At 45.3% G+C, this 15801-nt stretch overlaps 1 protein-coding gene across 1 annotated transcript in view; it reads right to left on the minus strand.

The window, feature by feature from the left end:
- Window positions 1-10925: 10925 nt before the first annotated feature.
- The window catches only part of LOC135883866 (granulocyte-macrophage colony-stimulating factor receptor subunit alpha-like), a 36335-nt gene continuing 31459 nt past the window's right edge, over window positions 10926-15801 (minus strand). The window contains exons 10-11 of the mRNA XM_065411135.1: window positions 11865-11994; window positions 10926-11281 (exon numbers count right to left, since the gene is read on the minus strand). Of these exons, the coding sequence (XP_065267207.1) occupies window positions 11268-11281; window positions 11865-11994 (144 nt within the window). The 3' untranslated portion in view covers window positions 10926-11267. The remainder of the gene's footprint in view (window positions 11282-11864; window positions 11995-15801) is intronic.

Below are 15801 nucleotides of genomic sequence, written 5' to 3' on the forward strand. Positions count from 1 at the left end.
AAGAAAATCACAGAAGGAAAATAAGCCCAGTCTAGTAGGAAATCCAAAAACTCCTGGAGGAAATGAGGTTCAACAAGGACAAGTGCAGAGTCCTGCACTTAGGAAGGAAGAATCCCATGCACCACTACAGGCTGGGGACCAACTGGCTAAGCAGCAGTTCTGCAGAAAAGGACCTGGGGATTACAGTGGACGAGAAGCTGGATATGAGTCAGCAGTGTGCCCTTGTTGCCAAGAAGGCCAACGGCATAATGGGCTGTATTAGTAGGAGCATTGCCAGCAGATCAAGGGAAGTGATTATTCCCCTCTATTTGGCACTGGTGAGGCTACACCTGGAGTATTGTGTTCAGTTTTGGTCCCCCCACTACAGAAGGGATGTGGACAAATTGGAGAGAGTCCAGTGGAGGGCAACGAAAATGATTAGGGGGCTGGAGGACATGACTTATGAGCAGAGGCTGAGGGAACTGGGTTTTTTAGTCTGCAGAAGAGAAGAGTGAGGGGGGATTTGATAGCAGCCTTCAGCTACCTGAAGAGGGATTCCAAAGAGGATGGAGCTAGGCTGTTCTCAGTGGTGGCAGATGACAGAACAAGAAGCAATGGTCTCAAGTTGGAGACCCACCATATCTCCTGGGTAGCTGCAATGTCCCTCCAGCTAGTTCTAGCATGCTAGTCTGAGTTCCACTAACACAAGTCTATCTACCTGGGTCAGGACGCTCTCTCCATCTGCCGGGTAGACATACCCTTCCTGTACAAATCTTGGGACTTCTTGTTGCAGACAGAGAAAATGTTTGAGACACACCATGTCTTTTTCCTGATTCTGCAGTGACAATGGATGGAAAAAGGCCCACCACCAACAATTGCTTTATTTAGTTATTTTTGACTAAGCATGGAGGGTTGGTTTTGATCATCCTGGGCAACTGGAGTTAGTGGGTGGATGTCAGAGGGCTGGGAAATTGCACCCAAAAGAGATGGATTTATCAGGGGGGTGGATTTTTTCTCCAGATTCTGCTGAGATGACAGTGTGTCAGATTAGCCAAAGACCAGTGCGAGTGCCTTCGAAACACAATATAGTGCCGTCTTTATTGCACACCTCCTGTCAAAGCCCTTACATGATCCGGAAAGATAGCACTGTAAATAAACCCCAGGAACCGAGAGTAGGAAACAGCCTTTTAAAACTAATTTTCCGTGAATCAATAGCAGCATTAACGGAGCCTGGCCTGGGGTTTTATAGAACCACTGTGAGAATTAAGGCCTGAGGTTTTAATGATTTCATAAGATGAAAGGATTTACGAGCCAGTTAAAAGGATACATTGCTGTATACAAAATTGAAGCTAACATATAATGAAGCCATTTTGAAAGAATACCCGCTGAAGCAATAGTAGGAATGAAGTGTAAAGTAAAAGAGAATGGTGTCCTGTCAAAGGAAGACATTTGCTAAATGAATAAATGATCTTTCTTCAGAATCCAATTGTTTACAATGGGCCCATTCCTAAATGTCTTACTCTGACAAAGTAACTGGGAGTTTTGACTGAGTTAGGACTTCAGGTACGGGGCGTGTATGATAATACAGAGAAAAAACTGAGCATATCATAAAAACTTTCCGTGTTCTCCTACACTGCACAATCATATTCCTTCTTTCCTTGCTCATATTTATTCTAAACAGATAAAGTGCTACAGCGGTAGAAGAAATTTCTAACCATAAGCTACTTGTTACCCTGAAGAGAGGAAGGAGGGTCCTGAGGCTAGATAATGGCTTAGGAGATCTGGATTTAATTCCTGGCTATGCCATAGATGTTCTATGCGTCTGTCTACACTGCAATTGGAGCTGTGATTACAGCACAAGTCGGCATTCCCTTGCTGGCGTTAATCTAGCTAGCCTGGCTCAAAAATAGCAGTGAAGACGCAGCAGGATGGACAGTGTGGGCTAGGAACATGAACAAGACCCGGGGCTCCAGGCAGGCTGGTACAGTCCATGCTGCTGCATCCTCCCGCTATTTTTAGCTGCAGTGGTTTGGACAAAGTTAGCAGGAGAATGCCGACCTGTGCTGTAATCGCACCTCCAATTGCAGTGTAGACAGACCCTGCATGACCTTGGGCAACTCACTTAATCTCCCTGCTTCAGTTTTCACCACTAAAATGTGGATAATAGCATGCTATTTCTCTCACTTTTTTTCTTTCTTCTCTAGTTAAATTATAAACTGTTTAGGGCAGGGATTGCCTATTACTATGCATGTATGCAGTGCCTAGCCCATTAGGGCCCCAATTTTAGCTGGGACCTGTTGGTGCATTTGTAATATAAATAATAATAGCAATAATACTGAGCTGGCATTGCCTACCAGCCTTTCACCGGGTTCACCAAATTATCCCACAATCTGGAGAGGAACTCAGATATACGTCGTGATGTATCCTCTGTCTCCATTCCTCATTCAACTATCTAACCCTGCAGAGTCTGTGCACTCCCAGAATTCTGTCCCCACTCTCCTTCTTGGGGAAGCTGAGCCTGCTTGGTCAAAGAGGAAGTGGCAGAATTTACTTCAAGTGCTCAGAAAAGCCAACAGATGTTCTCAACCAATCTAAAATTATGAGATGAGAGGTGTGGGAGGTAATTGTGCCACCAGTCAGCACTGGTGAGGCCTCAGCTAGAGTTCTGTATCGAATTTTGGGCACCATGTTTTAAGGAAGATGTGAACAAACTGGAAAAAGGTCAAAAGAGAGCAAACACAAATATAAGAAATGTTTAGAAAACATGACCTATGACTAAGGTTGAAAGAACTGTTCAAGTTTAATGTAGAGAAGAGAAGGTAGACGGGGAACATGGTAACAATCTTTAAATCAGTTAAAGGTTATAAACAAGATGGTGATAAATTGTTCTCCACATCCACTAAGGACAAGAATTAACAGGCTTAGTTCACAACAAGGGATATTTAGGTTGGATATTAGGAGTGTAACTATGTCTCTCAGGGAGTGTGGATTTTTCATTACATTAGTTATACCAATGTAAGTTTGTAGTGTAGACTTGGCTTTAGAATAGTTAAGCACTAGAACAGTTATGTAGGGGAGGATGTGGAACAGGTTAGACAAACACCAGAGATGTTCTAGGTATGCTGGGTCCTGCAGCAAGATGGACTAGATGAGTTCTTGAGGCCCCTTCCAGCTCGACATTTCTGATTGTATAACTATTCGATAATGTATGATTCTATAATGAATAAGGAAGTCTGGCTTCCCTTCACTGAGCAGTAACATGCTGCAGCAGAACAACTCAAATAGCCACACCCGTGGAGTTCCTTTATACAAAACAAACACATAGCCAAACTTCCCCTACCCAGGGCTTTCCATTCCTAGTGCTGAAGCTAGCATAGCTTCCTCCCAGAAGGTTTTACTTCGAAGTCCTTTTTCAAATGGAAAAGCCCAGTCCATGAAAACAAAGAAATCAAAGAAACAATGGGAAACTTATCCCTTCTTCTGGAAGATACTCCTCAGCCTGTCTAGGTTGCTCCAAGCCTCTCTTTCTGGTGGAAGAAGGCAGAATTTATGTGGCCCCTTATCAAGCGTACCTTACCTTAACCCAGGACTCCCATGGGCTGCTAGGAAACTATATTTCTCAGCAATCTCTCACCACTGAGGCAAGATAGGTGTTCTAGCCCACTTTACTCTGGGTAATCTAGTCTTAGGACTTTAATAGAGTTGGATTTCTCTCCAAAATGACATACAGCCACTCCAAGGTGTCATCTTCTCTCTCAGGAATTGTGTTCCTCCACAAGAATTAGTGACATTGATGCTATGCTGTAACCTGGACTATGTAACCTGTACTAGCATAGCTGACCTGCCTGGAGAAAAAGGCTAGATACTGTGGTTGAAAATTTGGGGAGGGAGGGTGATGCATAATTTCCAAGAAATAGCTTTGTGTAGTACCTTGCCATTCTCTAGCACATACACTCTCTAGGAAGTAGTTCAACAGTAAACCACAGAAAGGGTAAACAAATATGTTTTGAAGTCACATTGGATTCTTTCTAGAGACCCAGTATGTAACTTGGGAAACATGCCCAGGTTCCCGAAAGCTCTGCTGAGTGGAATGGAGAAATGGAAGAAACGGGTGCCTGTCAGTGCCCTCTGCTTCTGTCCCAGCTCTGTCTGACTGGACTGAACCTGGGTTTCACGGTCCAACCCAATTCTCATTAAATCAATGGCAAAACTCCCACTGATTCAATTTGGAGAAGAATTGGACTCTATGGACCTGATCAAACTCTGCCTTAAGCCATTGGGAGACTTTCCATTGGCTTTACTGGGAATTGGGTTGGGCTGTAAAACCCCACTTATTCTTGCTCACTCCTCTCCCCCACACTCACTCCATAGCTGTTTAAAGAAATTCATTCTTGTAGGCCTCTGGGGTTAGTGAGGAGTAGTTGGAGCAAGGGAGAGCCCACATCTGAGTTGCTGCACAACTAGCGATGCGCAGGAGAAAAATGGTTCCTGATTTAGTTTTCTAAACTGCTACCTTGTGAAAAATCAAGTTGTTATTTTTGGAGTGGGAAATGTATTCATATGTGATTATTTATTACTTTAATTTATATTTTTCTGTCCACGATCACAGCATCTGATTGCATTGTGTGTATTAAATTACATGGCACAGAGAAGACAGCATAAACAGCACCACTCCTTCTATTGCCCCAGTCAGGAGAAAAATGTCCCCAGTGATGAGCCATAGTCAGGTGACTGGCCAAAATGATCTGTCTGGCCCCCAACCTTTGATGCCACCTGGGGAAGCTAATTCCCCAGTCATGAATGCTCCATCCAAAGGGTTCTTCCCTCAGTCTCCAAGAGTTCAAGTCTAGGATAAGAGGCTGCCTCAGCCATCACAGTGATGCATGCAGGAAAAAACTCTCTTAGTGGATGTCTATCCTGCAGCCATGGAGTGTGATTGCATTTCATGCTGACACGCCCGAGAGAGATTAGTTTAGCTCATTTGGGTACCAAAACAGTGAAGCTGCAGCAGCGAGTGCTTCAGCATGGGTCTTACCATTACTGGGTAATAACTGAGGTAGAACATTCTGCACTGAACTGCACGCTGTTATGGCGTCATTCCTTCGGTACTCCAGCTAGCTACGTCTGCATGAGCTGCAGACACACCCTCTGATTGCAGTATAGACCTACCCTTGGGTAGTCAGGTCTGAGACAACGTAGATGAAGTCCAACTTGATAGCTACTGGGAATGGAGAATCCATAAAGTGTGCAGAGCACCAGTGAATAGTACCTAGCTCTTAATTTTTTAAGAGTTTTTATTTTTGAAACTACAGTTGGTGTTGATTCATTTAATTTCATTTAAGGCCTGGCAGTTTCTATAAAGACAAGATACAGAGTGGTTTGAAAACTTTCTCTTCCAATGAAGTCAAGGGAAGAGATGGTAACAACTGTGACTGTTGGCGTCTCAAAGAAGATGAAACTCAAAGCAGTCTGAAGACTTAAGATAAAGTTCTGGTATGTATCCACACCCCCAAGTCTTTAGGGATTGGTTTTGAATTTGATCCCATGCAAGTAGTGAGAGGCTGCAATCACTGACATCTGCAGTTTTGTCTTGAGAAGAGGGGACTCTCATACATTAATTCCTCAGGCTGTCAATACATAGCCTCAAAACATGACCTCTCTAGGATTGGGGCATTTTATGGAGGTGCTTGGGCCAAATCCCAAGTGATAGGCAGGCTCCCAGGCTGGAAAATGTTCTGCCACAATGTCAAGTATAACTTTGAAAATACACGTGACTAAGAGTTGCTCTTTTAAATCGTGTGAGCCCACATCTTAAAAATGTAACATTATCTATGTTGGTTATTTAATTGTTCCTAAATATTTCAGAACATTACATAGCATAATATAATATCACTGCAAGTAGTGTTAGAAAAACCTTTGACCTCAACCTTAAATACAGTGCAAGTTCGAGTCATGTTCTAATTATGCAGATGTTGGTAGTGACTCCACAATTTAGGTTGCTTTGAGATTTGCATTTAAAGAAGTAATAAAATCTCCATGTTTCACCTTTTAAGGATTGAATTTAGTTTCCAAATCTGTCACTTAAAATGTCCAGGTTATTTCTGTAGTGAAATGCTCACTTTTTCACATTTAAAAATGCTGTGGTTGGATAGGATGTGGTTGGATAGGAAAGGTGCACTGAAAGTGGCAGGGGTCCTATGGGAAAATTAATATGTGATCATATAATTAAAGGTTGTATCACAATGCATACACACAATAGGTCTTAATATAGGTGTGATAAATGAAGGGAGGGGAGCTCCCTTTTATGGACACCCAGCCAGCCAAACTAAAATCCCTGTTAGTAGCTGTTATCTACTTGCTTTACCTGTAAAGGGTTAAAAAAATCCATAGGTAAAGGAAGGGAGTGGACACCTGATCAAAAGAGCCAACTTTTTAAAATTGGGAAAAAAACTTTTCCTTTGTGTCTGTTGTTGTTCTCCGGGGAAGAGGGGAACAGGGCAGCAGTTATGCTGTGAGAAGCTGAAGGCCAGGTATGAAAATCATCAGAATCATACCTAGGAATTGCTTATTTGGAAACTCAGATATGTAAGTACATCAAAAATGTCTAGAAAGATGCGATTAGGTTAATTTCTTTTATTTGTAAGGCTTGTGGACTCCTCTGTGCTAACCCCAAATGCTTTTGTTTTGTTTGTAACCTTTAAGCTGGACCTCAAGAAGCTTATTCTTGATGTTTAATTTTTATAACTGGGATTTTTAAATCTAGTAAAAGCCTAAGATCCAGATGTATTTTCTTTGTTTTTAATAAAAATTACCTTTTTTTAAGAACAGGATTGGATTTTTGGTGTCCTAGTAGGTTTGAGCACATATTTTTAATTAGCTGGTGGCAACAGCTGATTTCTTTGTTTTCCTTCCTCATCTCTTCCCTGGAGGGGGGTGAAAGGGCTTGAGGAATTGGGAAGGAATTCCCAAGTGCAATTCCTGGGTTCCAAGGGGTTTTGCATTTGGCAGCATCTACCCAGCCAAGGTCAGAGAAAAACTGTAACCTTGGAAGTTTAATACAAGCCTGGAGTGGCAAGTATTAGTTTTTAGAGTCCGTGCAGGCCCCCACCTTCTGCACTCGAAGTGCCAGAGTAGGGAATCAGCCTTGACAATAGGCACCCTAAATTCTGCCATTTCCTAATTTCCCCTGTGGGTCCAGGGACAGAATAGGCCCCCTGTCCTCCTGCATATCCTGCAACTAAAAGGGGCTGCCTAGAGAGGGATGGGCTCTGCCAGGTTAGAAATTTGCCCAAGACACACCATATGATGAGCATGTCCATACCGGATTGATCGCAGCCCGAGTTAATAATGACCGCGCCATCCATCTCCCACCAGGGCGCACGTAACAAGTATACTACGGGTGTAACCCTAACAAAGACAATCCATGGAAGAGATAACATCACCAGAGCCACATGGAATGTAAGGATATTGAGACAAATATGGAAGTTGAAAAAACTTATTATGAAATGGAACAATACACCCGGCACCTCCTAGGAATCTCTGAGGTCAGATGGAAAAACTTTGGAGAGGTACTAACAGAAGAAGGCCATGTACTCTATTACAGTGGAGAGGACAAACATGTCAACGGCATAGGATTTCTTGTGCATAAAGATATCAAGAATTCAGTATTAGGATGCCGCCTAATGTCCAGCAGGCTTATTTCCATCTGTCTAAAGGCAGCACCATTTAATATCACAGTGGTACAAGTCTACAGCCCTACAACAGACTATGACAATGAGCAAATTGAAGATTTTTACAATCAGCTCCAAGACATCATTGACACAAGAAAGATATCCTGATTGTACAGGGAGATTGGAATGCTAAAGTGGGTACCATAGGTGCCGACTCCATGGGTGCTGCAGGGCTGGAGCACCCACGGGGAAAAATTATCAGGTGCTCCACACCCACTGGCAGCTAAGCTCCACCCACCCTCACCCCCTCCTGGATTCCTCCCAGCGCTTTCTGCCCACTGCCTAACAGCTGTTTGGTGGTGCTTAGTGCTTTCTGGAAGGAAGGGGGTGGAGTGGGGACGTGGTGCGCTATGGGGAGGAGTTGGTAAAGAGGTGGGGCAGGGGTGGGGACTTGGGGGAAGGTGGTGGAATTGGGGCAAGGTGAGGGGTGGGGGGGGAGGCGTCGAGCACCCCTGGGGCAGAGGGGAAGTTGGTGCCTATGGTGGGTACTGACGCACAGACAAATTGGCGAGATTATTGCGGCCCTTTCGGTAATGCGGTAATCAATGAGAGAGGATAAAGACTTTTGGAGTTTGCCAGCTATAACAATCTGGTTCTTGCAAACACATTAGGAGCACATAAAGCAGCCAGATGATCAATGTGGCATGAACCTAATGGTCTACATCACAGCCAGATCGACTACATGATGGTGCAAAACTGATTTCATTCTGGGATTAACAGAAGGAAAGCAAGGAGCTTCCCCAGTGCTGATATTGGAAGTGATCACAACCTTGTGATGCTAAATTTTTGGCTGCGACTAAGGAAAATCATCAGGCCAAAGTTCACCAGAACCGAGTTTGACTTAGCAAGACTCAGAGACCAAAACATTGCAGAGTCATTCCAAGCACTGATTGGCGGACAATTTGCTCCACTGCTTGCTCTAGAGGAAGATGTAGAAACAATGACCAACAATTTCAATGCTGTAATGAATGAGGCAGCAATGGACATCCCTGGGAAACATCGTAAGAAGACTAAACCATGGGTTACAAATGAAATACTACAAATGTGTGACATTAGAAGAGAACTTAAGAGAGACAAGAACAGCAACAAGGGAGTTGATAAATACAGAGCGATTGGCAGAAAGATCAAGAAAGGAATGAAGGTGGCCAAGGAGATATGGATTGTAAAACAATGCTCTAAAATTGAAGAGTGTATCAATAATAAAAATAGCAAATGAGCCTTCCAGGTTGTAAAAGATCTGACGAAGGAAAGATGGACCAAAACTAACGCAATTCAAGACAAAGAAGGGAACAGTCTTACAGAAGAAAGGGACATCATCAATAGGCCGACAAACTACTGATCTGATCTATTCAACCACCTGAGAAATGGCGATCCTAGTGTCTTAGACAGCCCAGATTCAACAGAGGAGGACGACGTTCCAATACTACGTGAAGTAGTGGAGACAGCTGTGAAATCACTCAAGAACAGAAAGGCTACAGGTATTGACAACATCCCAGCCAAATTGATGAAATTCGGAGGAGAAATAGTAATAGATGTACTCACCAAGATCTGCAACAAGATCTGGCAGACCAGTGAGTGGCCCTCCACGTGGACACAGTCACTAATCATCACTCTGCCAAAGAAAGGCAACCTGCAATTGTGTCAAAATTACCGAACTATAAGCTTAATTAGCCATCCCAGCAAAGTGATGTTGAAAGTCATATTGAACAGATTGAAGCCACAAGCAGCGAGTATCATCGCTGAAGAACAGGCTGGCTTTCGTGCTGGAAGAAGTACCAAAGAACAGATTTTCAACCTTCATGTTCTGTGTGAGAAGTACTTACAACACCAGCAGGACATCTACCATGTCTTTGTTGACTTCAAGAAGGCATTTGACAGAGTATGGCTCAAAGCTCTCTGGGCAACCATGAAGTACAATATTGGTTGTAAGCTTATTCTTACCATTAAACAACTGTAGGGCCAAGGCCAGCCATGCAGTTCTTGTCAATGGCATAATAAGAGACTGATTTCGTACCACTGTTGGAATCTAGCAAGGCTGCCTTCTTTTGCCCACACTGTTCAACATCTACTTGGAGCACATAATGACTGATGCTCTAGAAGATCACATATCCACAGTCAGAATTGGGGGGCGATCAATCTCAAATCTTTGGTTCGCTGGTGACATTGACGGCCTGGCAGGCAGCAAAGATGAACTTGCCAACCTTGTGAAATGATTGGATGAAACCTCTGCAAAATATGGCATGGAAATCAGTGCAGATAAAACCAAGCTGATGACAAACAAACGTGATGGGATCAGCTCACCTATCACTGTCAGTGGACAAGAGCTGGGGACAGTGAAACAGTTCAAGTATTTGGGGGCAATCATCACTGATGAAGGATCCAAGGCAGAAATTGTGGCAAGAACTGCGCAAACAGCAGCAGCAGTGGCAAAGCTAAAGCCAATTTGGAGGAATAAGAACATCTCTCTGGAATCCAAACTGAAACTGCTGCATGCATTGGTCATCTCCATTTTTCTGTATGCGTGCGAAACATGGACCCTTACGTCAGAACTTGAACAGAAAATACAGGTAGTAGAGATGAGATACTTCTGTAAAATCCTGGGCATCTCCTACTTTGACCACGTCACTAATGAAGAGGTCTGCAACATTATCACCCCCCTGCCCCCCAAGCCTGCTCCTGCCCCCCCCCCACGGAGGCCTGGGGCCATTCCACCCCCTCTCCCCACCCCCCGCAGAGTTGCTGCGTAGGGCACCAAAATGGCTAGGGACGGCCCTGTATATATCCCAAAATCGCACAGGGCATGGTGAAGAGAGGCTACACCAGGGACAAACCGCAGTGCCGCATTAAAATTAAGGAGCTCAGGCAATCCTACCAAAAGACAAAGGAGGCAAAGAGTCACTCTGGGTCAGAGCCCCAGACATGCCGCTTCTATGATCAGCTGCATGCCATTCTAGGGGGGGACCCTACCAGTACCCCACCACTCTGGGGACACCTGCAAGGTGGCAGCCTCACACAACATGGATGAGGATTTTGTGGATGAGGAAGAGGAGAAGAATGTGCAGCAGGCAAGTGGAGAATCCATTCTCCCTGGCAGCCAGGACGTTTTCCTCACCCTGGAGCCAATACCTTCCTAGGGCCTATGGTTCCCGAACCCTGAAAGTGGAGAAGGCACCTCTGGTGAGTGCACATTTGTAACGATGCTACATGGGTTAAAGCAATTGTGTTTAATGTTTGATTTGCCCTGAACAATTGGGATGCATTTGCGGCCAGTACAGCTAATGGAAAAGTCTGTTAACGTGTCTGGGGATGGAGTGGGAATCCTCCAGGGACATCTCCATGAAGCTCTCCTGGAGGTACTCTGAAAGCCTTTGCAGAAGGTTTCTGGGGAGGGCTGCCTTATTTCGTCCTCCACGGTAGGACACTTTACCACGCCAAGCCAGTAGCAAGTGGTCTGGAATCATTGCAGCACAAAGCATAGCAGCGAATGGTCCTGGGTTTTGGTCCAATTCATGCAACATTCGGTCTTTATCTTTCTGTGTCAGCCTCAGGAGAGTGAAATCATTCATGGTCACCTGGTTGAAATAGAGGAAGTTTTGTAAGGGAACATTAATAGCCTCTCTTTGGTGATCCCAGACACATTAGACCCCGGGCATGCTGGGCTGTTTGCGCTTGTCTAAAAGGGATCATCCCAGAGAATAGCCACATGGGGGGGGCAGGGGCGTGTGTGTGTGTGTGTGCACATCCACTCCAAAACCGCAGCCCCTCCTTTTAAATGGCAAACACAACTAGCATTGGTTGCTATGGGAAAGGAGGGCGCTGCAGTTTGAAACCAGTCCCACATTATATGAATGCGGTAGAACCAGCCCCACGTACTCTTTGGCTTACCATGACTGCCACACTCATAACCATGGTAGCTGAGCACTTATTGCTGTTTCAGTCTTAACTCTTTCTGGCATTCATTACCATAGTATTTGAGTGCTTCCCAAGTATTAAAAGGTACATAATAATCTCCCTTACTTCCTTCTGAGCAGGAAGAAATAAAATATTTGAATAGAATTAAGATTTGTTTGTGTCTGTGAAGGTGAGACAGAAAGTAAAACAGACAGGTAATTACCGAGGGAAAATTAAATAAAAAGAAATACTCAACATCCTTACCAAACTCAATGGGCTCACTCCATTCCCCCCAATTCTGGCTTATGCGACAAGCACCTCCCTTTGCTCTGATTTGCAAGGTGTACTTTTTTTTCACATTGTAATTCTGAAATGTGTAGCTTGTTCCTTTTACCTAAAAACAATGCAATTTAGTAGTAGTAATAATAATAACAACATGTATTATGGTAGTGCCTAAGGGCCAGCAAAGAATGCAGCCCCATTGTGCTAGACACTGTACAAACACAGAATAGACTAAGTACTTGTCTTCATTGTATATGTAGATGTTAATAACATGCAAGTTTTCATTTGTTGATCCCAGCTTTACAAAGATATATTTGTGCCTGCTTATGGAAACAGAATATGGTTGTGACACACTGTACCTCAAAATGGCACCCTGAAACCCCCATATTCATCATTCATATGTAGTTGTGATATTTCATACAAAGCATGCCATATAAGATATCATATGAAAGGTCATGATCTGCTGAAACCCCTTGTTCTGTCCAAATATGTATATCACCAGTGTGTATGAAGTTATGAGATTTTGCTGTAGGGTTACTGAAATATGCTGTAAATTTGCTAGTGACATACAAAGGACTCCTGCCCAGGAGGGTGTTCAATGACCATTAATCAACCGGGGACTTATAATCAAGGGATTTACAATTCAATGACAGCTGCCAGAGCACCACACAGTGGGGACAGCTCAACTCTATGACTCAGTTGCACAAGGCCACACCAGGGGGATTGCTCAACCCAGTGACTCAGTAAAGTCCACCAGGACGTGTTTGGGCAAGTGTCTTTTAGGCACATGGACTGAGGATATAAAATAGGGAACAGTGGCAGCATGCCCTTGCCTTTCTCCTCCCCCACCTATGCTGGGAGCAACAAGAATGCTGAGAAGATGAAGGCTTCATCTGGTCCAGGCTTCAGGGAGAAGTATGTGTATTAAGAACTGTAACATCCAGTGGGTGAGAAAATTGCTTGATCTAAATACTGCTTAGTGTATTAAGGTTTAAGATTTAGATTGTGCATTTATCTTTTATTTTCTTTGGTAACTATCTCTGGCCTTTTATGCCTACCACTTATAATCACTTAAAATCTTCTCTTTCTCTTTAATAAATCTGTTTTATACTTTACCTAAAAAGGTGAATTTTGCTTGAAGTGCTTGGGAAAGTGCTCACTTTACAAAGGCTGGTGCGTTGTCCTCTCCACATTGAGGGAGGGGCAGACTGGGTAATAAACCTACACTGGTCAGGCTTCTGACCAGGGCAAGACAGTACAACTCTGGGGTGTAAGGCTGGGGAGAATTGGCTGGTGCCTTTCTCTGTGGTTTATGAGTGGCTCTGGGAGCATTCATGCAATCTAGCTGGGTGTGGGGCGCTACACGCTGTTGTGCTGAGTGTCTGGAGGGGTTTGCTGCTTGTCATTAGCAAAGCATTGTGAGAGACAGCTGCAGCTGGAGAATTAAGAGTGCACAGCGGTACCCCAGTTCCAGGTTGTATCCCGGGGATCCTGTCACAATGATTAAATGCCAGAATTTTTCCAAAAAATATGCAACATGCAAAACACAGTACACCATCCCACCATAGCATTTTTCTGTTTGGAAGATTTTTCTGCATTTAAGTCTTCAGTGTTGTAACCTTTCACTTAAATTCTTGTGCTTTAAGAAGATTTCCTAGTTTCCTTCCTTGCTTTTATGTCTCCTAAGCAAAGGGAGAAAAGGAAGGTGAACTATAGAAAAATTCATATCTGTTTATTTTATCACAACACCATTAGGCTTAGTGATGCAAGGCGTAAATTCTCTGTGCCATCTGTAACAGAGCGCCAACTTACTGGCACGGCGCCTCCTGCTGATCGTCCAGGAATTAGCTCAATTCCAGCCTCGGAGTGCCTCCTGCTGGCCAGTGTCTCCCTGTCGGTACCTGCTTCCTGTGACCCCTCCCCCACCCCAGTAGCACTTCAGACCCCACGTCCCTCCCGGACCCCAGTGCCCCTTACCTTGGGGTGCGGCCCCACAGCAGTGCCGCCACACTCTGGGCCTCCCCTCCCAGGGGAATCCCAACCCTTTATACCCACCTTGCCTCAGTGGCTACTGCCGTTCGTCATCTAGCCCCTTCTCTCAGGGGCAAACTGCAGTCTGTAAGGCCACTCAGCACTGGCAAGGGTTGGACCTGCTGCCTTTCTAGCTCCAGCTGCCTCCTTGCAGCCCTAGTAGCTCCCCTGGCCTTTAGCAAGGCCTCAGCCTGGGGACTCACCAGACCAGAGCTCCTCAGCTCTGCCTGCCCTTCCCCAGCCCTGCTCTGCCTCAGGTACCCTGCTTGCTCGCCCAGGCAGCCTGGTCCGCTCTGCTCCCCTGATGGAGCAAGAGTCTCTTCTCCCACTTGCTCAGCCTGCCCCTTTATCAGGGCCAGCTGTGCCCTAATTGGGTGCAACCACACCTGTGGCTGACTACCTAAGCAGCCTCCCTTGGCTGCTTATAACCCCTTTCTAACCAGAGCGGGGTGACTGCCCTGCTACACCTCCCAATGCTATTCACAGTCTCTGCTAGACATTACTGTGTTTGAGTCCATCCAATTGCTCATATGTATATATCATAAAGACCTACACTACTTTATGTTACTAAGATTTAGTTCCTTTAAGATATGGTTCTGCTAACTCTTGGATGGCTTTCTGGATTGAGGTGAAGTACACAGGTCAGACTCCTGTTAAAACGAATATCTTGGCATATATTGGAACCCCACTCAATAAGATACTGAGGTTCCTAGACAGCTTGAAGGTTTTTTTGTCCAATTTAAACTGTCCTAAGCTTTTGGTGTTGGGTTTTTTGTTGTTATTTGTTTGCCACTATACATGGGAAAGTATTGCAAAGAATGAAATAAAATTTGTTTCCCACCTTTTGCAAAATGACATCAAATTATGATAGAGACAGAATTTATTTTATTTGTATCAGTGTGTGTGTGAAACCAATAGAAAATGGAAAGTTTTGAAAGGTGTGTGGAAAGTTAGATGATGTTCTATCTTTGAATGAATTACCTGATGTGCTAGGGCAGTGATTTTCAATCTGTGGTCCGTGGACCCCTTGGGGCAGGGCCGGCTCTAGGATTTTTGCCGCCCAAAGCAAAAACAATTTTGGCCTCCCCCCCCGTTTTTTAATTACCCCCACCCCCGGCCCCGCCTCAACTCCGCCCCTTCCCCAAATCCCCAGCCCCGCCTCCTCCCCCCAGGCTCTCAAGCCTGGGAGGGAGAGCAGCGGCGCGCGAAACAACTGTTTCGCGCGCCGCGTCCGCTCAGGATCTCCCCCTCCCTCCCAGGTTTGAGAGCCTGGGAGGGAGGGGGAGCAGCGGTGCGAAAACGGCTGTTTTGCGCGCCGTGGCCGCTCGGGATCTCCCCCTCCCTCCCAGGTTTGAGAGCCTGGGAGGGAGGGGGAGACTCCGAGTGGCCGCGGCGCGGGTGCCGCTTCTCCCCCTCCCTCCCAGGCTTGAGAGCCTGGGAGGGAGGGCGAGTAGCAGCGCATGAGCGGCAGCGGAGGTGAGCTAGGGCGGCCGGGGCACATTTTTAGGGGCGGCATTCTGGCGCCGGCCATGCCGCCCCTAAAAATGTGCCGCTCCAAGCACCAGCTTGTTTTGCTGGTGCCTAGAGCCGGCCCTGCCTTGGGGTCTGAAGATTATGTCTATGGGGTCCGTGAAAGGTTGTCATTACCATAGAACAGTTGTTTTCAACCTGTGGGTCTGCAGACTATGTCTAAGATTTCCAAAGGGGTCTGCCCCTCCATATAAAATTTTTTAGGGGTCCATCCAGATTACATATATCTTTGATTCTGACCTAACAGTTTGGAATATGATTGTAGCAGGGTGGTCACCCGCTCCGGCCTTAAAGGGCTTAAAACCGCCCAGGAGAGGGCTGTGGCTGGGAGCAAGCAGTTCCAAGGCTGATTGGGGAA

Source organism: Emys orbicularis, chromosome 1 (assembly GCF_028017835.1).
Source record: "Emys orbicularis isolate rEmyOrb1 chromosome 1, rEmyOrb1.hap1, whole genome shotgun sequence".
In the NCBI taxonomy this organism is placed as follows: Eukaryota; Metazoa; Chordata; order Testudines; family Emydidae; genus Emys; species Emys orbicularis.